This window comes from Myotis lucifugus, unplaced genomic scaffold (genome assembly GCF_000147115.1).
Source record: "Myotis lucifugus unplaced genomic scaffold, Myoluc2.0 scaffold_215, whole genome shotgun sequence".
Classification (NCBI taxonomy): domain Eukaryota; kingdom Metazoa; phylum Chordata; class Mammalia; order Chiroptera; family Vespertilionidae; genus Myotis; species Myotis lucifugus.
In genome coordinates, this window is record NW_005871263.1 from 1,038,253 (window position 1) to 1,059,375 (window position 21,123).

Consider the following 21,123-nt stretch of genomic DNA (forward strand, 5'->3'; position numbering starts at 1 on the left):
GCTGCTGGCTTTCTGTCCTCTGAGCTCAGGCGCCCCCGGGATGTAGCCTCATGGATCTTGGGGGAGCATTCAGAGCCCTGACACCTTCCCCTCCCCCTTTGCTCCCCCACAGGCCTTCTATTACGACCTTGACAAGGTGAGTGAACCTGCCTCCATCAGCATGTGGTGAACAGGCGGCTATGGCTAGGCCTGGCTGGGTGAGCATAGTGTCCTTGCTCCCCCGATTCCGTCCTATGGTCAGCCTCTAGGACAGGGGTTCTCAACCTGTGGGTCGAGACCCCTTTGGCGGTCAAACGACCCTTTCACAGGGGTCGCCTAAGACCATCCTGCATATCAGATATTTACATTACGATTCATAACAGTAGCAACATTACAGTTATGAAGTAGCAACGAAAATAATTTTATGGTTGGGTCACAACATGAGGAACTGTATTTAAAGGGCCAGAAGGTTGAAAACCACTGCTCTAGAAGAAGCACCTGGGGTCCTCCCCATTTTACAAATGGGGAAACTGAGGCCCAGCGATGAGCCTTCCTCGAGGGTGGTGAGGGGCTGGCCTGGCTTGGAGCCCAGTTTTCCGTGTTAGGGCCTGCAGGAGGGTGGCGAGAGCTGGCGGGGGGTCCAGGCTACTTTGAAAGCATCTTCTCTTTTCCTGGGAGAAGCAAACGCGCTCTGTGGAGAGGCACATTCGGAAGATGGAATTCCAAATCAGCAAGGTCAGCTGGTGCCGGGTATTCAGGGTGGGGCTGGGTGGTTGTTCTTGCTGGGCCTCCAGCAGACAGCAGGAGCCAGGAGGCCCCTCCGAGCGGGGTGGGGTCCCTGGGTGCTGGGAGGCTGGAGAAGCCGAGGAGGAGCAGGAACTGCAGGCACTGGGCCCGGGAGGACCTGGAGCTCAGTCTGAGAGGCTGGGAGGCTGAGACCACGCACCCACCATAGAGATGGGAGATGGACGCTCAGAGGGGGACAAGCATTGCCCAAGGTCTCACAGCGAGTCCTGCAGGGTCTGACGTCCATGAATTCTTCCATGATCTTGCTTTACACGCCCGGCCCCCCCCTCCAGTAGCCCAGTGGGTGGCGGAATATTACCTCCCTGTTTACTGTTGAAAACTTGGGCAGGGAGAGGGAAGGGCTGCAGCTACCTGTCCAGGGCACTCCTTTCCACTGTGCGCTGACCGCACGCCAGCCACTGCCGAGGGCTGGGATACAAGTGGATGAGACGTGGTTCCTGTCCCCGTGGGAGCTATGGGAGCCGGGGGCAAGTGCAGGGTGTGACCACCATCGGGGCTGGGTGGGGGCATTCGCTCAGGAGCAGCCTCTCCCAGAGGGTGAGAGTGACCGGCAGGTCTGGGCCCCTGCCCCTCAGCGTGGGCAGCACCCACCGCCCTGTGCCCCCACAGGTGGACGAGCTCTACGAGGGCTACTGCATCCAGTGCCGCCTGCGAGACGGCGCCTCCAACATGCAGCAGGCCTTCTCCAGGTGCCCCCCCAGCCGCGCCTCCCGAGAGAGCCTGCAGGAGCTGGGCCGGAGCCTGCAGGAGTGCACCGAGGTGGGCCGCCAGCAGGGGCGCCAGAGGGCAGTGGGGGCCAGGCCCAGCATTAGGGTGGGTGCTCTGGGCCCCGAGGAAGCTCTGCCTGGCAGGGTCTGTGTGTGCCCCTCCGCCCTGCCCTCTGCCCCCCTCCAGCCCACTCCTCTCACCCCCACCCCGGCCCAGCCTCGGGGCAGGTGCTGAGCCATCCTGTGGGGCTTTGCAGGACATGTGGCTCATAGAGGGGGCCCTGGAAGTCCACTTGGGCGAGTTCCACGTCAGGATGAAAGGTAACAGGGCTGAGGGGGTGGGCAGCAGCCCCTTCGAGTGGGTGTCAGGCTTCTTGAGGGCCCTGGGACTTCTGCCAAGGGTGAGGTGTGGGTCAGAATTCAGGGGTCTTTGCCCAGCCCTGGGCTTGCACTCCTGTGACATGTGACCTCAGGCAGGTCCCGCCCCTTCTCTGAGTTGGATGTGAGGGTCCAGGCCTGTCCACTGTCCATCATGATGGCTCATCTGAGTCTGATTCCCAGACTCCGGCGGGGGAGGGGCTGTGACCCACGGAGCAGGGGCAGAGGAGGACAGAGCTCAGCCCATCTCTGTGTTCCAGGCTTGGTGGGCTACGCACGCCTCTGTCCAGGAGACCAGTATGAGGTATGGCCACCCTCCGGGGTTCCTGCCAGCCTTGGGGTCCCAGGCCCCACCTGGCAGGGAGGGCCCCCATGCAGGTGGCAAGTGGGGGCATCCACCCGGGGCAGCTGACCCACCCCCCTTCGTGGCCCTCGCCCACAGGTGCTCATGCGCCTGGGCCGCCAGCGCTGGAAGCTGAAGGGCCGAATCGAGTCTGACGACAGCCAGACCTGGGACGAGGAGGAGAAGGCCTTCATCCCCACCCTGCACGAGAACTTGGAGATCAAGGTGGGTGGGGCCTAGGGGCAGGGGCAGGGCCAGGGCCTGCGGGGGCTCCGCTCAGACACCACCCACAACTCCTCACCCCCAGGTGACAGAGCTGCGCGGCCTGAGCTCCCTGGCGGTGGGCACCGTGACGTGTGACATCGCCGACTTCTTCACGACCCGGCCGCAGGTGGTCGTGGTGGACATCACGGAGCTGGGCACCATCAAGCTGCAGCTGGAGGTGCTGTGGAAGTGAGTAGGGGCCAGCCTGGCTCCCGGCCCTGCGGCCCCTCCCCAGGGCCAGCCCCAAATTCCCACCTGGAGGGACGCTCACCCAGAGCCTGAGCCCGATGAGTCTCGCTGGCTCCCCCTGGTGGCCTGACCACACTCTAGCATCCACTTTGTGCTGCGCCAGCGCCGCCAAGGGTGACCCTGAGTGGGGGCGGCCTAAAGGCTTAGAAAAGACAGACAAGAGAATGAAAGCTGGGTCTCGGTGGGACGCTGCTTCTCTGAGAGACGGCGATGACGCCCACAAGCCGTGTCTTTATTTTATAGCAGATGCCACGGGGCAAAGTAAGGGGATGACCAAGATGTTTACAACATTCTCCTCGGTTTCAATCCTACTCAACTACATGCACCTGAACTCTGTCAAGCCCACATCACTCAGGCACGTGGGGCCTCGTGTCGGACCATAGGTTCAAGCCTACAGCTACAGCTGTTGGCTATAGTTGTGCTGGGAGGGCTCTGCCCTCCAAGCTGGGACTTGCACGTGGCCATGAGAGGACTGTGCCCTCTCATTAGTCCGAGGCTTGAACCTGTCTAAACACAGCGGCTCCCCACATCCACTCGTGGCATTTCTGCCCGCATCTCCCAGGACCTGCCCACAGTGCCTGAGTCACGGGCCCTGGTGGTCGGGCTGGGCCCCAGACACCTCTAGCCAGGCCTCTGTGCAAATGAGAGTGAGCAGGGCGCTTCGTGCCGGGAGGCTGTACCCAGATCTCCTTGCTCCAGGAGCAGGGTCGGCGAGGCCTTGGGCCCCAGCCTTACCTGTGGCTGGGACTGACCCAGAGGTCCTTTTGGGATGGTGCCCTGTAGGGAGGAGGGATCCATTCCCATGAGTGGTGGCCAGTCACTGCCCCTTGCCACCTGGCTAAGGGCCCGCAGGGTGGCGGGTGTCTGAGAGACGGTTATGAAGGTTGGGAACGTGGACCTGGAGTCCCCGGGCTTCACCTGGGCTCCCGGGCAGGGCCTCCATCTCCCCTTCGGTCCCCTGGCCCTGGACGGGCTGAGTGTCCTCCGGGCACCAGTGACACCCTGGCCGCTGCTCTCTCCTCCAGCCCGTTTGATACCGAGAGCTTCCTGGTGTCACCCAGCCCCACAATCAAGTTCTCTGTGGGCAGCAGGAAGGGCTCCTTGTACAACTGGACACCCCCGAGCACCCCCAGCTTCCGGGAGAGGTACTACCTGGTGAGTGGGCCGCTGAGGTCCTGCTGGGACTGGTGGTGGGGGTGACTTCCCGGGCAGCATGTGGACTGGGCTGGGCAGCCTGGCACCTCTCCATGTAGGTTATCTGGGTGTTTTTCGGTACTTTTTCTTCCTTGATGCTGGCCCCTCTATTCTGGGGCGCTGCTAGACTTGGCTGGTTCTCCTGGATACCTTGAACAAGGTTTTCTGGATGGTTCCGTCACCCTGGCCATGGCCTTGGCTTCCAATTTATTTGTTTTAAACGGAATGTATTTCCAGTAAGTAACACCTTGACATATTATACAGCAAAACATCTCTTTTCTCTGCCCTCTAGGGATCTTAGAGTCATTGTCAACTTCTTCCACACCTTTCTAGAGGCACTCGATACCATCTGGGAGCAGATGTGTTTTTTTCTCCATCTTTTAATCCATAGCAGCCTTTTTAACCTAGTGATGCTTTTGGAGCCTGGAGGTGTGAGGGAGGAATGAGGCAGGACTTTGAGGCCCTCAGATCAGGGCGTGAAACACCAAATGCTTAATTTAATGAGGAGCTGCTGTTGTTTCTATGCCATGAGCACTTAGGTGTATTGTATGTGAGGTCCTTCCTTCCTCCATGCATTTCACTCATTCAAAACTATATGCCAGGCTCTTCTCCGGGCAGGTGAGGACTGTGCCCTCAGGGAGCACTGCCTGCCTGAGTAGGTGTATTGTATGTGAGGTCCTTCCTTCCTCCAGAAAGCAGAACATTCTTTGGCAGGAGGCACAGTCAGTGCAAAGGCCCCGAGGTGGGAATGTGTGAATGAACCTGGAGAGTGAGAAACAGCAAGGAGGCCTCTGCGGCTTGGAAGGTGTGAGTTAGAGAGGATGGGGCTAAGAGCAGAGAGGATGCTGGGTGCTACCGGCACCTCTGAGTCAGCTTGGTGGACCTCAGTCATCCGGAGAAGTGGGTATGCAGAGCAAGTGTGTGGCGGGGGAGCCCCTCTGGGGGCCTCGCTTGGTGCCTGGGGTGGCCAGTGAGGCTGGTCTTGTGTCCCCCTCTCCAGTCTGTCCTGCAGCAGCCAGCGCAGCAGGCCTTGCTGCTGGGCAGCCCAAGGGCCACGTCCATCCTCAGCTACCTGTCCGACAGCGACCTGCAGGGCCCTGGCCTGTGCAGCCGGAGTCAGGAGCTGCCTGAGATGGACTCCTTCAGCTCTGAGGACCCCCGAGACACCGAGACCAGCACGTCAGCCTCCACCTCGGACGTGGGGTTCCTGCCCTTGGCCATTGGCCCCAACACCTCCACTGAAGAGGAGGCTCAGGAGGACTCCCCATCCCTGGGCCTCCTGCCAGAGATGGTCCACCTGTCAGGAGGCGCATTTGTGGAGCGGCCTGGCTGGAGGAATTTGGGAGTAGAGAGCCCCAACCTGCCACCGGGCTCCCCACTCCACAGCCATACGATGCCGGGCAGCCGGACAGACCACGATGAAGGAGAATCCGGGGACAGAGTGGAGGGGCCTGGGGTGACCCTCGAGAGGCCCCTGCAGGAGGTCCTGGATTTACTGAGGTGCACAGACCCCGCCCAGCCCCGGCTCCAGGAGCTGGAGTACCAGGTGCTCAGCTTCAGGGACCGGCTGAAGGTATGTCTGCTCTTTGGAGGCAGCAGCCCTGCTCTGCCAAGGGTGTAACGCCCGGGCCTGGGCCGCAGCCCGCTCTCACCTCTGCACCACCAGGGTAGGCAATGTCTCCTCTCGGGGCCTCAGTTTGTCAAGTGGGGATTACAAGAGCCCTCATCGGGCTGGAAGGAGGATTAGGAGGAAGTGGGGCTCAGAGTGAATAACTTGCTCCACATCCAGCCAGAACCCAGCAAATCTCACCTCTTCTGACCCGAGCAGGTGAGGCAGCCGCTCGACACTAAAATCCCAAACGTGGGGCATTCTCACGGCCAGAGCTGGCACCGTGGAAGGTCCCCAGCAGCCACCCCCAACCCGAAACCTCCCTACAGGGCCCACGCCAGGGGCCGTTCTTGCGTGGCTCTCAGAGGTGCTGGCCTGGGCAGATTATACGATTTTTGGGGTTTACATAAATTTAAATGTACGTAAAATAAAATGTATCACACCAGCACCTACTTATACATCCATTAGTTTATGAAAACTCACACTGGCGCTGAAACAGCTTAACAGCTCCCTACAAAAACCTGTTCTGTTTCATTCCTTCCCCCCACCCCCAACTTCACAAATCAGTGCAGGGGAAAGAAAGGTGGATTTCCTATCTAGTAACTTAAAAAAATGTTCACTATTTACCACTGCTATGGGCCTGCCTGAAGATTTTAAGAAAAAAAAAAGAAGAAAAAGAATAGTAGCTTTTTTTTTTCTTTTCAATTTCTTAACAGCACTTTTTGGTAGAACAATCTGCCAGGAAGCATGCAGCCTGTCACCTGGAATTTGAAAAATTATACTTTACATAAAAATCTCAAAATCACACTGCCATCAGGCAATAATTTTCAACATCTTGAGGAACTCTTCTTTTTTTGGCAAACCAAGTTAGAAGAATAAAAATGACCACAGGCTATGGTTTTTAGGTTGACTTTTCAAAGAGAAATTATACACACATGTATGTGTGTGTACGTGTGTGTATTTACAAACGTACTCATTATTCATGGATTCTCTTTTTGTGAATTCATTTACTTGCAAAAATGTATTTATAGCCCCAGAATCAATGCTCATGGTTCTGTCAGGTGCAGAGTGACAGACACTTTGAGTCACGGACGTGCTCATTGAACAAGGTACGTTGCCGTCTGGTTTCAGCTCCCTCACTGTAGGTGTGTCCCCTTTGTAGTCTATTTAGTGCTACATTTTTTATATTTTTGTGCTTTTTTTGGTGACTGATCTGTTTTAAAGGCCCCCGGGCAGGGCTGAAGTGCTGGCCAGTGTCCTAAGTGCAGATGGCAGTGATGTGCCTCCCGGAGAACATACATGGGTTAGGCGTGAGTGACATGCTGTTGGCTTGAATTCATTTAGGAATAAACAATGCATATGAAGTAAGGTGTCTTTAAACAGAAACACACATAAGACACGGTTACACACTGGCCGCTGATGAAAATGTGGCCAGAGGCTCGAAGCTTCTGCCTTTCCCCGAGGAGCAATGGTTCCAGATCACAACCCAGGGGTCACGGAGACTTTATAGAGCACCGCGGAGACCGAGACTCGCACGCACGCTTGGGCCTGCCACCAGGAGGCTCCGAGGATGGAGCAGGGGCAGCGCTCCGACGACGTGCACCCTGACACACACCCCTCCGTCAGCGCTGCCTCCATCCTCCTCTCCTTCCACATCTCCCTGCAATCCGCAGACACTGTTGAACCTCCTGAAGAGGCGTTTTGCCTGACTCACACCATATTTAAAAAAAATATTGAAATCGGTTGTCAATATTTAAAAACGGGGCAGCTTCCCACAAACTCTAGGTTTCCAGCTTTCCTTAGGAAACTGAACGATCTGGCGACACTGGCCCCAGGGTCCGAAGTGGCCAGTGCCAGCTGGAGCAGCAGCTTGCCTCTCCGGGGAGGGCACCCCCTCTCCTACTTTGCATGGTCCCCCACTCCCTCCCTCCTGTCTCTTGCCCTGTCCCCGTGGGTGTCTGTGACCAGTTGAGACTTTTAAGATCTGTCTCCCTTGAGCTTTTGCACCAGACCTTGTCACATGCCACTCGGGAGGCTGCGTGGGGAGTGCTGTGCCCCGTGCTCATCGCCCGCTTGGGGGACGCTGTTAGGGTGGGGGTGCTGGACGGGGGGAGTGGGGAAGGCTGCCCTGAGGTCTTGCTCCGTCCACAGCCCCGCGGAGGCCGCCGGGAGCACAGCTCGGCCGAGAGCCTGATGGAATGCATCCTGGAGAGCTTCGCCTTCCTCAACGCCGACTTTGCCCCCCACGACCTGTCCCTTTTTGGGGGTCCCCAGGGTCCCCGGTGAGTGCTCCCGCCAGCACTGACCAGGTGACCAGCCTTAGCCCCTTCCTTCCTTCCTATCAGCCTCCTGCCTACGTCTCCCACTGCCTGATTGGTATTTATTCTAATGATTTATTGTGCCCCCCTTCCACCCCCACATGCCCACTGCCTGATACAGAGCAGGTCCCCAGGGACCAGAGGGAAGAGAATAGCTCGGCCTAGCCCTGAGCTTTCGGTTCCCAACAATGGGCTTCTTTTGAATCTTAAAAAATAAATAATGATGGAGGACACAGTAGAGCCTCTACCCTTGACCTGACACGCAGCAGTCACTGCTCCCAACCCCTCTGCATGGCCGCCCACCCTCAGCTCCCACAGCACCCTGGTCTCCCTGGTCAGAGCTCTCCCGGGAGGGCGGGTTCCCTCTACCCAACCAGATGGTCACCTAGTTCTCCACTCAACTCAGAAAGGACAGGACCCGGCCCCCACCACCATCACTGAGAGAGTCATCCCGGGAGCTCACGACTGGCGCCCCTGAGCTGGACACGCTGCTCACGGTCCACCTCCAAGTCTGCAAGGCTCTGCTGCAGGTGCTAAGGGACCTGGGGCCAGGGGGGTGAGGTGGAAAGGGAGGGACTGGCCAGGGGGCCCAGAGGGGAGGGGTAGGAGTTCTCTGCAAAGGGCTGACCTTGACGGTGGCAGGGAGCACGGTGCAGGGGCCAGAGGCCCGCACCTTGAGAGCCATTGAGATTGAGAAGGTTCCCCTGGGGAAGCATCAGGCCAGGCCTGGGGGAGTCATGTGGTTCTTACGCAGCCCAAGCCCTGACTCAAAGGCAGTGGCTGGGACGCCTTCAGTCGCAGAAGCCAGAACTCCAATCCAAACTGGCTCAACCCAAAGAGAAAATCCATTGGCTCATAGAATTGACCAGCCCAGAGGTGGGCTTCAGGCCCGGCTGGATCCAGGGTTTCAGATGCCATCACGCCTGGGCCTCTCCCGCTCAGCTCTGCTTTCCTGTGTGGGTTGGCTTTGCTCTCAGGCAGGCTGGTCCCTGCTGGTGGCAAAGGCCACCCGTGGCAGCTCCAGTCGGACCCTGTGTCTCAGCCACTGTGGTGGAGGGGGCACTCCCAGGGGACAGCCAAGGAGCTACCACAGGGATAGGAAGGATGGGCCCGGGCCGGTGAGGGCCACGGTCGTGACGACTGACATCAGAGGGCATGTCCGTGCTAACCTGGAGCACGTGGGTTGCTTCCCAGAAACTGGCCTCCCCTAATCTGTCGAGGATGGTCCAGGAGAGCCTTCTGGAAGAAGCGGCACAGCAAAAGCAGGTTCTGGAGACTCTGTCTGTGCTGGATTTTGAGAAGGTCAGAGAGGCGACGTCTGTTGAAGAGAGTAAGTAACTGCCCACCACCGGCTGCTCGTGTGAATGGCGCACAGGGACAGGCTTCCAGGGCAGGCGAGCTCGTCTCCCTTCCTGATGTCCAAACTTAACCGGAGCCCGGGGTGTCTGGCTGGACTGGGCTCAGAGACACTGTGGGGGCGGGAAGGGAGGCCACACAGCCTTGGAGAAAGAGGCACCCGCCGCTCTGTGGTCAGCTGGGTGACTCTGGGCCTCTGAGCCTCAGCTTCCCCATCTGGGCAATGGGTCGGTGAAGGAATCCTCAGGACACACTCCGGGCGCACAGCATGCGTTCACGTAAACAGCAGCTGTGACCCCAGCTGGGCCTCTGCCCCGGGGCCTCCCCTTGTCCATGAGGACAGGCTGGTGACAGGAGTCGCCTGGGCTGCTGTGAGGACTGTGGGTGGTGACCCGGGTGAGGTGCTGAGAGCTGAAGCTGCTTGTCTTCTCTCTGTCACCGTGGAGTGTGGGAAAAGGACACTGCATGCCACCCCTCAGCTCCCGACCTCCCGTCCCAGTGGAGGGAAACCTTTGGGCCCTGGGCTTGCTCTTCCGCGCAGTCGGTCTGAGCCCGGGCTCTCAGTCCTTCCGCAGGCCGCACGGAGGAAGGGCTGCCTGAGGCTGTGGAGAGGGTGCATGGAGCCCGGCGGGGTCCTGGCCTGCCCCGCCCCCACGCTCCTGAACCAGCTCAAGAAAACGTTCCTGCACAGAGTCAGGGGGAAGTACCCAGGACAACTGGAAATAGGTAACTCCCCGTCCCCCTGAGACGCTGCCCCGCGTCTCCGGGCTTCAGTGATGCCACAGCGGGCCTCACCGCCGCGCTAGCTGCCCCTGAGTGTCTTCATGGCATCAAGCATGACTGCAAACACCTCCTTCTGCTGGGGAGAACGAGGGGCCTGTGAACCTGCAGTCTGTGGGCTGGGCCTTTTCCTGGGGGCAGGGTCCATAGCTTCCACCAGAACCTTGAAGGGTTAAGAAAGCACCTTCATGGAAGGTAGGCAAGCCTTTATCTGCCCCGCAGGGTGGGCTCAGAAGGCACAGCATTTCCTGCTCCCAGCTGGAGGTGACACTCATACTCCAGAAGCTGGCCCACTGTCAGCAGCTCTGACCACCACCTGGGCTGCTCAGTTGCCTGCATATTCCCAGTCCTGGCCCCAGCCATGTGGATGTGCCCCCAAGACCACCCACGCCCGGGCCTGCGTGCGACCCCACCTGGAGCCCCCTCCTTCCCTGGGCACAGGCGGTGCAGGGAGGGACACCCACCCACATGCCCTCAGAAAGCCTTTAAGCCAGCGGTTCTCAACCTGTGGGTCGCGACCCCTTTGGCGGTCGAACGACCCTTTCACAGGGGTCGCCTAAGACCATCCTGCATATCAGACATTTACATTATGATTCATAACAGTAGCAACATTACAGTTATGAAGTAGCAACGAAAATAATTTTATGGTTGGGTCACAACATGAGGAACTGTATTTAAAGGGCCAGAAGGTTGAGAACCACTGCTGACCTGGCCTCGCCAGCTAAGAAGCTCCTAGGGGGCGAGGTCTCCGTGTCTCACAGCCCCGTGCTGTGTCTCCTCGCCAGTGTGCCGCAGGCTCCTGGAGCAGGTGGTCAGCTGCAGCGGGCTGCTCCCCGGAGCTGGCCTCCCCGAAGAGCAGACTGTCACCTGGTTCCAGTTTCACAGTTACCTGCAGAGGCAGAGCGTCTCGGACCTGGAGAAGCACTTTGCCCAGCTCACCAAGGAAGGTAGGGGCTGGGAGCGTGGCCGGTGGCCTCACAGCCACGTGCAACAGCAAAGGGACTCCAGCCGTGGAGGCCCCTGTCCCAGCTCCCGGAAGCCAGCTTTGAAGAACCACTGCATCTTTCCCCTCCAGCTGTTCTTTTAAGAACCCCAATTTAATGAGACCCCACATTCAGCCCGTGATGAGATTAGCTCTAGGGGAAGATGGCTTCTCTCAGCACAGAGCAGAAGTCACAGCTGGCTATGATGGGAGGCTCGACTGGCCTGCGACCCTGAAGTCTGGGCTGGGGCTGTATCGGTTTTCAGGGCGGACTGGATCCCTTGCTAGAAAGCCTTCCTAGAGGTTCCAGGAGGCCCCGCTGAAGCCAGTCCAGATGGGCCTTGGTGACCACGTGGGCTTGATCTGGGACTTGCTTCTCCATGGCTAATGCCATGGCCAAACCAACCTGCAGCTGGACAGCCCAGCCACCATCAGAGGGGACCCCGGGCTCACTTTTCCGTCTCTTCCAGTAACCCTCGTGGAGGAGCTGCAGTGCACGGGGCAGGCCAAGGCCGTCAGGAAGCTGCAGGGGAAGCGGCTGGGCCAGCTCCAGCCCCTGCCCCAGACCTTAAGGGCCTGGGCCCTGCTCCAGCTGGACGGGCCTCCCAAGGTGTGCAGGGCGGCCAGCGCGTCTCTGGCCAGCGCAGCCAAGAACAAGAGCTTTCGGGAAAAGGTATGTATGAGAGGAGGTGGCAGCCTCCTGGCCGTAGGTGTGGGGAGGTGGAGGGAGGGAGGCTTTTTCTCTCGGAAAAGACCAAAGTGTGTGTGACGGGGGCTGCATTTGCCGCAAGGCATTTGGATTTAGGGATGCTCCAAACATGAACACAGCTCTCCTCACACCATCGCCATCGGCAGCACCAGCTCTGGGAGGAACCACATGCCACCCACCTCCCTCACCTCAGTGTTTCTAAAGAACATTATCTGTTTGGTCTTTGAGATGTCACTTGCATGTTTCTTAGAATTCCAGTGGTCATCCTCATTTACTTGCAATTAATGTGTGGCTGGCTGGCTGTGTTCAGTCCACTTTTTGAAAACCAAGAAAGTGGACCCCTATGCCTTCTAGGTCCCTGGACCTGTGACTATTCTAGATTTAAGATATCAGCCCCTGAGGAGGGCAATATTGGGGCCTTACTATAGCCTCAGGCTTGCTGAGGGCCAGGCACATCCCCATGTGCTTACAACAATTTTGTGAAGCAAGTGCCAACTTTATTTTCCAGAGGAAGTGACTTGTCCATGGTCATGTGACCAAGGGGGCAGGGGCAGAGCTGTGACTGGAGGAGGGTGAGGAAGGGGAGATGCTTTTCCGTCTGTGTGTTCAGTTCTGTTGTCCCGGCCGAACATCCGATCTTGAGTTAGCATTTCCTCTAGATAGCAGTTCGGGAATGCATTTCATAGACATTAGACAAAAAGAGCTTTCTGCACTCGATTGCCACCAGACCAGTGTTTTTAGAGAGAAGCTCAGTACTGTAGTATACATCTTGGGACTTTGCACCTGGCCCAAAGATTAATGGATCATGGCCTGATTTTTGTTTAGAAAAAGGTAAGGGCTTGACTTACTGCCAGCAATTGGGGGACCAGCCGTGGGCACCGTGGACTGCTTCCGGCACCCTCCCCCCTTCATTCACAGCAGCCTCATTCCCCAGGCTTTGCTTTTCTACACCAACGCCCTGACCGAGAATGATGCGAAACTCCAGCAAGCTGCATGCATGGCACTGAAACAGCTCCGGGTGAGTTCAACCTGTCCTCACGGTGACGGAGAAGCCTGCTTGTGGTTAAAGTTAGTTCAAAACTTTTCCACCAGGACCAAAAAGATAATAGTAATAATAAAAATCACTGCTGGCAAAAAAGGAGCTTCAGAGCTGGCCTGAGAGGAGCAGCCGGCAGCCCCACCAGCCGTGAGCATCTGCTTTGCCTCTGATGAAGAGCAGCTGGCTCCAGAAATTCACTTCTGAACTCCTGCATCATCTGCTTTAATATCGATTAAAAATGTCTAAAAGCTCATTGTAGAGGAAAAAGAGTGTAAAACATATGTAAATTACCCATCATCCTAACAGAGGAAACTACCGACATTTTGGTATATTTCCTTTTTGTTTGTGGGCATGTGTGGGCACTGAAAATTGATATTATAGTTTAAAAACAGTGAACAAAATAATAACTTTTTGTGTTAGACTGGTAATGCCTTGGAATTTTTTATAAAGGATCTATCAAAGTTACACTTTAATTTAACCTACTCCCCTACTCTTATTGTAGATAATTTAGGTTCATTATCCATTTATTATAAATAATGTCATTATAAGCATTTTTGTGCATAAAGCTTCAACCTCATTGCATCTAGAATTCTCATTTAAAAAAATAATTGCCAATTTACTAGGTGAAAAATAGTCCAGCACAGATTAAACACCCCATTCACTCTGAAATGGTTTGGTTATAATCAAATAGCCAGTCAGGGTTCCCAGTAAAGGGTGCTGAAGTGCTCTCTGTTCCTTGGCCCTGGGGAGCAGCCTGGGGTCAGTGGTCCCGAATCGGGGCCTCTGACTGCCCCTCTCCTAGTCTGACCTGGAGGGAATGGTTGGGAGACCAGGCAGGAGGTAGCAAGGTCCAGAGGGTATCAGGTCTTCTCATTTTCAAGGTGGACCTGCCAGCTGTCCATACATCAATGCTAGTGGCCTATTTGCTGGCAGGTGTCAGAACTAAAAAATGAGACCCTTGCATTGGTGCTATGGATGAACCTGAGCCCACAAGAGCAGCCCAGAGCCTTCAGAAAAAAAATCGGGCCCCAGACCATGCTAGGGCTGGTCCTGCAGGCTTCTACAAGTGGATTCTACCTGCTACCTAAAATGTCTCCTAATGGCCTGGCCAGCATGGCTCAGTGGTTGAGCGTCGACCTATTGACCAGGAGGTCACGGTTCGATTCCTGATCAGGGCACATGCCCAAGTTGTGGGCTTGATCCCCAGTAGGGGGCGTGCAGGAGGCAGCCCATCAATGATTCTCTCATCACTGATGTTTCTCTACTCTCCCCTTCTTCCTTCTTCTCTGAAATCAGTAATAATAAAAAAGTCTCCTAATGGATCCTCTTTTTCCTAAGCAGGGCATCGAAAGCATTGATCAGATTGCTGGCCTGTGCCAATCTGACCTGGAGGCTGTGCGAGCGGCAGCCCGGGAAGCCACGCTGTCATTCGGTAAAGTGCACCATCAATCGTTATGTGCAGCGGGGTCCCCGGGTCCTTAGCAAGGTTGTGCTGGAGCAGCCATGGCCAGCAACCGTTTAACTGTATTTGGCCAAGGCAAGTTTCCTTCATGGTTAAGGTGGCAAGAAATGCTTTATGCAAGTTTCCTTCATGGTTAAGGTGGCAAGAAATGCTTTATTTCCTCCTCAAATGTCAGTTTATGTTTCTTGGGAATGAAAGCAGATGCAAGGGACATGACTCAGTAGACTCTGTCTTGGACATAAGGGCGAGGCACGAGTCGGCCAGTTAGGTGCACCCCAATGCCCCTGGCCCCTGAGACCCAGGTGTCAGTAACTGCTAAGGCCATCCAAGGCAGGGAACAATCTGGTGACAAATCATCTTAATATTACAGGTGAAAAAGGACGCTTCGCTTTTGAGAAAATGGACAAACTTTGCTCAGAACAAAGAGAAGAAGCCTTTTTCCAGGAGGCAGATGTTGAAATCACAATATTTTAAAAAAACCCTCAGCCTGGCATCTTTGTTTTTGCTGCTGCCCAGTCCTGACATGGGCCGAGCTGAGGATGGGGGCACGCTGTGTGCGCCCCTGAAGTGTGAGCTGGCCAGAGTTGCTCTGAGTCTCAGATCAGTTATAAAGCCCCAGGGGACAAGTGGGACTTTTGTATAGGAGCACAAGGGATGTATAGCACTTCAAAGGCCGAGCCACTTCAACCAACCTATCAGCTTTTGGCTTTGAGAATTTGTTCCCCAGGATGCAGAGCCAGCCATGCTATGAAGGAGTCGAGGCCTAGAATAAAAGGCTCCAAGGTGACCTTGTCTCCTTGCAGTCAGTTGGCTCAGCACCTCTGGCTCAGCAAATACTGGGCCGGCGGAGGCCGGCAGGCCGATGAGCTTGATAAGGAGAGTGCAGTGGGTCCAGTCATTTCCACTGTACAGAGCCAGGGGTTCCGATTCAACTCTTAACCTGAGCCGTGGCCCAAATGCCTGGTGACAGACCGCTGCCCATGGACCTTCTTTCCACCATGTTCAAGAGCACAAAGGAAAGCAGAAGCCTCAAGTGTCACGTCAGTAAAAGCATTCACTGTGACCTCACTAAACAAAGTGAAATCCAACTTCTGAAGCAAGTCAACTTAAGGCCTATTAAATAAATTGCTTCAGATGCCATAGTTGGTGTGAGATTTCACTGAACAGCATGTTGCTTTAAAGACACAAAGTTAGTTTCCTGTTAAGTCTAAGACTCGAATGTGTCCTGAGCTGTTGGGTTAATGATGTCAAGATAACCTGGGGTGTGCATGTGGCTATCAACAATGGCATCGGAGAATTCTGTAACTTAAACATTCTCATTTATGTTTCCTATATATATTTTGTGTTTTTCGATTTAACTTAGTATTTATTTGATTTGTTTATATGTTGAACTTTCTGAAATTTCAATTAAAAAGAACAATTTTTATTGGTGTTTCATTTTACCTGAAAAAAGTAAATAGTGGTTCTTTTCAAACATCCCGCTGGGGGAAGCTGCCCTCCTATCCCCGAGTGCGCTTGCTCCAGTGTGACACTGTGGAGTGGGCTCTCCCACAGAAGCAGGCATAGGAAAGGCGGTGTGCCCCAAGGATTCTCTTAAGGCTCCCAGACGCCCTCTCCTACCCAGACATCATGAGGTATGGCCTCTGCCTGGCCTTTGGCCCCATCTGATTTCTGTTCCAAAGTCACAAATTTATTTTTTTCCACACTGGCATTCCACCTCTTCATAAAAGCCTAGATGCCATTTTTTTTGGTATGTGAAACAGACTGAAGTGACCGTGGGTGTGGCACTATCATCCTGGCCGCCACAGTGGGCATTGTGTGGTCACATGACCATGACTGTGCTGGTTTCCCACTTCCAGGATCCTGCCAGGAGGCCAAGCATAAACAGTTCACTCAGCAGCCAGCCTTGAACCAGTCAGAAAGCCTTGAAGGATGTAAGAAAATTCTTTGTACTCTCTTTGCAACATTTTGCAAGTCTGAAATTATTTCAAAACAAAAAGCCAAAAAAATCACTTTAGGGGAGATTTACATTTATTTTGTACAAAAAAGGAAGACTACATGATTTTGCACATCTTACTATTTCCACGTCAATTCTACATCGAACATGACCGTACGGAGGTACTGAGATGCGGGAACAACCACTGTGTCTCACAGGCAGTTGGTTAAGAGGCATGTTCTTGAGGTCTGAACAGCTTTTCAAACAACTTGTGCAAGTTTGTTAAGTTATCCAAGGGCCCTATGTTCCACAGGTGGGTTCCGCTGAAGGAAGTGGGCTGAGGCAGGGCGTGTTTAATGAACTCCCGCTCAGGGAGAATGCCCCAGTGCCTCTCGTGGAAGCCTTGTGATTCCTACATGTGGAAACTTGTAACCCTGCTTGACAGCATCTGCCTCACGTCAGCAGGGATGGAAAGCAGGGTTGTCCATTCTGGTTTAGGCCCAGTTAAGCAAAGAAATGGGAAGCACCCCAAATCAATATTCTTTAGAAAAAAAATTTTTATTGTTGCAACTAAAATGCAAACCCATCGTTTTTATATGGCAAGTTGGAAAACTGTACAGTTTGACAGTTCTGTGAAATCACAGAAGACCCTGAGACGCGCCCCCCGCCCCACCCCATCATGCAGCCACGTATACACACACCTGAAAAGGTATTATACCAAAACACCTCGCTTTTTTTGTTTGTTTTTATTTTTGTAAAAATGGTTTATTCCATGGCCATTGTAAAAAATAATGACCTGCTGAGTAAATATTGGTTTAAGGCATATAGCAGAGCAGCTCGCTACTTCTCTAACATACGTGTAACAAGATGGAGAGCCATCTGTTTTCCAAAGATAGGAGGTTAAACCATTATATCCATTTTGAAATGCTACTATATATACACACTCAAACTACTACATACATATACAGGACTTCAGAAACAAACAAGCCCAACTCAAAATGCTTACAGCCTGGCACCTCAGCCTCATCCACACCTCACAGGGCTCTGCGGGGCGATGTCTCAAATGTTCCCACCACAGAATTTCTCTGCACGGGCTTCTAACACGTGAAAGGCAAAATGTGAAAATGCTGGCAAAAGAGCAGCTCATGAGCTACAGCTGCCTTTTTTTCTTGTTAAAAAAGCCACTTAATGTGGAGGTCTTAAGTTCCCCTCACAAGAAGAGTCGTGAGCACCATCAGTCCCCAGGGTTCAAGGGCAGGGGCAGACAGGCCTCTCTCAGCAAGGCCCTCCCGACTGAGACAGCAGCCGGCTGACTCCAAGGGACCATCATCATCCAGGTTGCTTCAGGTGTGGTTTCCAACAGTTGCCTCGGTTCCAAATCACAGTCTTCTCAAGAAGAGTGTGCACTTGGGATAGTGGAGGCTGATCCCAAAGGTGTGTGTGCAGGGGACCCTGCTTGCCTAAACGTCCAGAGCGTGAGGTGTGACTATGGCTTCCCATCTCCTTGGAATGTCTGAGTTACAGTGGGACCAGCCGGACCTCACCAGGAAGTCACCAGAGTCTCATGCCAGGAATGAGGCCAGTATCTGTTACTGGAAACATCCCTCCAGTGCTGAACAGCGAATAGTTCAGCAACAGTCTTAGGAACCACAGCACGTAATGATCTGATCATGCAAGGGGAAATCTGACTTATACACGGGGCACTTTATAAGCAGAGATCTAAGTATTTCAAGCACGTGGTATTTGATCAGGACACAAGACTGAACATGCATTCTAATACCCACGGGGAAAGCGGTGATGGAGAATAAAGTTCTAGTAGATAAAACTGGGGCGGGGAATAACCGGACAGAGTCATCTCCTGTCATGTATGTTAAATATCCAAGTGTTCATTATATATTACCCCACTCTCTATAAACAAATGCCAAACCTCCTCTCACATTACCCACAGTGTCATGAAATACCCACTGCTCACAGCTGTCCTCCTTCCTCTGACACAGCGGGCTCATGGCAAAGTCATACGTTCTCAGCACTACCTGAGGGTTTATTATTGTACTTTTTGAGAAAGCCTTTCATGCAAGGCTGACATCAAAACGTTTTAATACATTATTGGTTTAAGAAAATGCTAGTGCACTATGGATGCCTCTGGGGAAAAAATAAAAAAATAAATATGGAGTGGAGAGGCTCACAACAAGCAGTCTCCGCAGAGTCTCCCGGGAAAAGCCGTGTGCCGCCCCGCACAGGCCACCTTCCTGTGCCACCAGCATGGGGCCCTCTTCTGCTTGCCTCAAAAAGACGGGTTGTGGATTTGGTACATAAAGAAGGGGAGGAGGGGGAAAGTAAAATGAAAGGGGTAGTTTCAAACTACCAACAGCTGGGGAGGGTAGTTTCCGCGCAGGGCAAACATCTGCCCCGTCAAACTGGCCACGCTGTGCGTCGGCCCTTACCTACCACGTTGCCTGCTAGTCAGGTGCGGGCTCTGTGAGCGGAGCGGGCAGTGGGGTGGAGGTGGGTCAGATTATGTGTTGCTGTTGAACTGGAACTGGAATGAAACCAAACATTTTCAGTTGAGCCCAGACCCGCCCAGCAGAGCTGCAGACTTGGCACTACCTGGCCACCCCCAAACCCTGGCCACTCCAATAAAAGAGGCTTTTATTTATTTATTTTTTTACAATAGCCCCCACCCCTTCCAAAAATCATCCCTAAGGAAAAACTGTGTGTTACTAAACCATCTGATGCACTCAAAGATGGTCACCTGAAAAGAGGTAAAATTTTTAAATGATAAAAGTCTTGTGAGGTTATTTCCATGACCAGAGTTTTGAAGCTAATCCTCCCTTCCCCTTTAACAGCAACTCACTTCTCAGGTGTGGATGTCTACTGAAATGGCATTTACAGTCCAAATCAAGTGGAAACTGCTCCTTCTGGATCTCAATGGCAGGGTAAAAAGCCGGTGGCCACCCACCCTGTGGTGACCTCTGACCCTGAGGCAGGGTCCTCAAGGAACCCCGTTTGTGGATGGGTGCTGAGGGCAGGACATGAGCAAGATGGCTGCTACAAGGGATCAATGGAGACACGAATGAGGGAAAACCAGTGGGGACACCCTGAGCAAAAGCACAAGCCAGGTTTAATTCCTACAGACGGCCTCTTGTTTTTCTCCTTAAGTGGGAAAGCTGGCAGGACCTGGACAAGCTCAGTGCGCACAGCAGAGGAAGTGACTGAGCAAGTCCGCGTCCTATACCTTAACCCCTTCTGCAGAGGACTCTACATTCCTCAAAGTGTGGGAGTCTTTCCCTGGGAAATCAAATAGAAATTGTGTATCAGGTTACACCAGCTAAGGGTATAAGAAAGTTTCATAAGTGCCTAGTCTTTTCCCCCCCAGAAATAACAAAAAGCTGCTTTTTATAAAGGTTAAAAACAACAATGTGTTGTAATTCTATTTTTTCCCCAAAAACAAATGAAAAAAAAAAAAAAGAAAAAAAGAGAGAGAGAGAAAGAGATGTATTTGGCATTTTCTCTACTTACTCCTGAATAGGTTAAGGCCCTGAGATTAGACGCTTGTATTCTTGGGACCACAGGGCTCCTTAAAACCCCAGTGCATCAATCCTCAATTCTCTCGTTAGCCCTTCACAGTTCCAGACTTTAAAACCTTTGATCTGTTTCTTCTGAGACTGGCTCAGATCCTTCCACAGCACTGAATGCTAACGCCAGGCTGTTGGCCAGTGCGTTCTGTACACATGGTCTCACCAGCACGTCCGTCAGTGAAAACATACCCTGTAGCAGAGGTACGCGCCAGCCGTGAGGACCGTGGCCATGCACATGTTGACCAGAAAGGGCTTCCAGTGAGTCAGCGCCTGGTCCTGCTCCTCCTCGGGTGGCGACGGCTCCTCCTGGGTAGGACCTGCCCCCACGACCCGCCTTCTGACTTCAGTGTCTTGACTCGCGCTGAGGAATGAGAGGGGCAGAGATGGGTTACTCACTCTGGGGAAAACAATGGCCAAGACACTATTATGGGGGAGGGGGAGGGAATTCTAGGAAAACGTGAGTCGCATGTATACAGACAGAGCTTGGTGTTGCTGACATGGGTCTAGGGCCCACTTGTCACTGCCTCCTCCCAGGGGTTCAGGTGGTCCTCAGAGCCAGGCCAGGGCTCAGGAGTCCTGCGGACTCCTTAGTGATGGAGGGTGGGGAAGGTCTGAGAAGTACAGCCACTGGCGTCAAGACAAGTGCTAACTTTGCCCTGGAGTCTGCTGTATGGGAGAATGTTCCCATTCAGATCAGGGAAGGCAATGGTGTGGCCCACATGCTTCCACACTCTCTCAGGACACCCTGATAGATGCTGATCCACAGGGCCTTTGTCACTGCTGACATGAAGACCCCACACATTCCCACTGACCCTCTGCCCACCTCTCCCAGGCCTGAATCCCAAGCACTAATCCAATCCTGCCAGGGGGACCCTTTCCCGGGCGTCCTGTGTGCAGCCAGTCATCTAGCTGCCTTCATGATGGTGACCCAGGGGGGGCAGTGTGCAGTGTTCTTGCTCCAGGGCTGTGTCAGGAGAGGCTCATGGGCCCATGAGAAGCCAGGCCCCTCTTCTCCACTCCCTTCCCGCTCCAGGCCTCTCCTTTCCACCCTTGCCTCCATCAAGGAGGCCCTGGCCACAGGAAGTTCGGCCTCACACATGCATTCAGGGCCTTCCCACCCCAGCAGCTTGTGCCTGACAAAACCACCTGAAGCACCACCTTCCCGGGAGACAGGAGGAGGCTGCAGGAGCACTTGGTTACAGCGCCCTCCCTACCCGGCCCTGGCGCAGCACTGAGGTCTATGGGCATGTGGGCTCCCACAGGTACCCAGCAGCACTTATGTTCTTGGTAAAACTCCCATTTTTTCTGGACCCTCTGGCTTTTAGCTTCCCAAATTCCCTATTTCCCTACATAGCATCTTCATACACAGAATGTGAAAGGCACTGCTCTCTCCACAAACAGAACACAAATGCGACGTAAGTCATTTGCAGCCT

General features: G+C 54.0%; 2 protein-coding genes across 9 annotated transcripts in view; one reads left to right on the plus strand and one right to left on the minus strand.

The window, feature by feature from the left end:
• Positions 1 to 15,583, plus strand: part of RIPOR3 (RIPOR family member 3) — a 64,325-nt gene extending 48,742 nt beyond the window's left edge. The window contains exons 5-22 of the mRNA XM_006097969.3: positions 113 to 136; positions 661 to 714; positions 1,396 to 1,545; positions 1,751 to 1,814; positions 2,132 to 2,175; positions 2,314 to 2,439; positions 2,522 to 2,667; positions 3,753 to 3,882; positions 4,922 to 5,494; positions 7,682 to 7,812; positions 8,255 to 8,378; positions 9,043 to 9,178; positions 9,769 to 9,930; positions 10,770 to 10,931; positions 11,437 to 11,639; positions 12,610 to 12,693; positions 14,056 to 14,146; positions 14,547 to 15,583. Of these exons, the coding sequence (XP_006098031.1) occupies positions 113 to 136; positions 661 to 714; positions 1,396 to 1,545; positions 1,751 to 1,814; positions 2,132 to 2,175; positions 2,314 to 2,439; positions 2,522 to 2,667; positions 3,753 to 3,882; positions 4,922 to 5,494; positions 7,682 to 7,812; positions 8,255 to 8,378; positions 9,043 to 9,178; positions 9,769 to 9,930; positions 10,770 to 10,931; positions 11,437 to 11,639; positions 12,610 to 12,693; positions 14,056 to 14,146; positions 14,547 to 14,650 (2,508 nt within the window). The 3' untranslated portion in view covers positions 14,651 to 15,583. The remainder of the gene's footprint in view (positions 1 to 112; positions 137 to 660; positions 715 to 1,395; positions 1,546 to 1,750; positions 1,815 to 2,131; positions 2,176 to 2,313; positions 2,440 to 2,521; positions 2,668 to 3,752; positions 3,883 to 4,921; positions 5,495 to 7,681; positions 7,813 to 8,254; positions 8,379 to 9,042; positions 9,179 to 9,768; positions 9,931 to 10,769; positions 10,932 to 11,436; positions 11,640 to 12,609; positions 12,694 to 14,055; positions 14,147 to 14,546) is intronic.
• Positions 15,584 to 16,189: 606 nt separating this feature from the next.
• PTPN1 (protein tyrosine phosphatase, non-receptor type 1) overlaps positions 16,190 to 21,123 on the minus strand; it is a 74,903-nt gene continuing 69,969 nt past the window's right edge. For 5 of the 8 annotated variants that reach the window (XM_023761743.1, XM_014463650.2, XM_006097970.3 and 2 more), the window contains 2 exons: positions 19,880 to 20,051; positions 16,190 to 18,651 (listed from right to left, as the gene is read on the minus strand). In XM_023761743.1, coding sequence (XP_023617511.1) covers positions 18,628 to 18,651; positions 19,880 to 20,051 — 196 coding nt within the window. In that variant the 3' untranslated portion in view covers positions 16,190 to 18,627. Of the gene's footprint in view, positions 19,401 to 19,631; positions 20,052 to 21,123 lie in introns of all 8 variants that reach the window. The other 3 variants (XR_330358.3, XR_002831478.1, XM_023761740.1) reach the window with 3 other exon arrangements.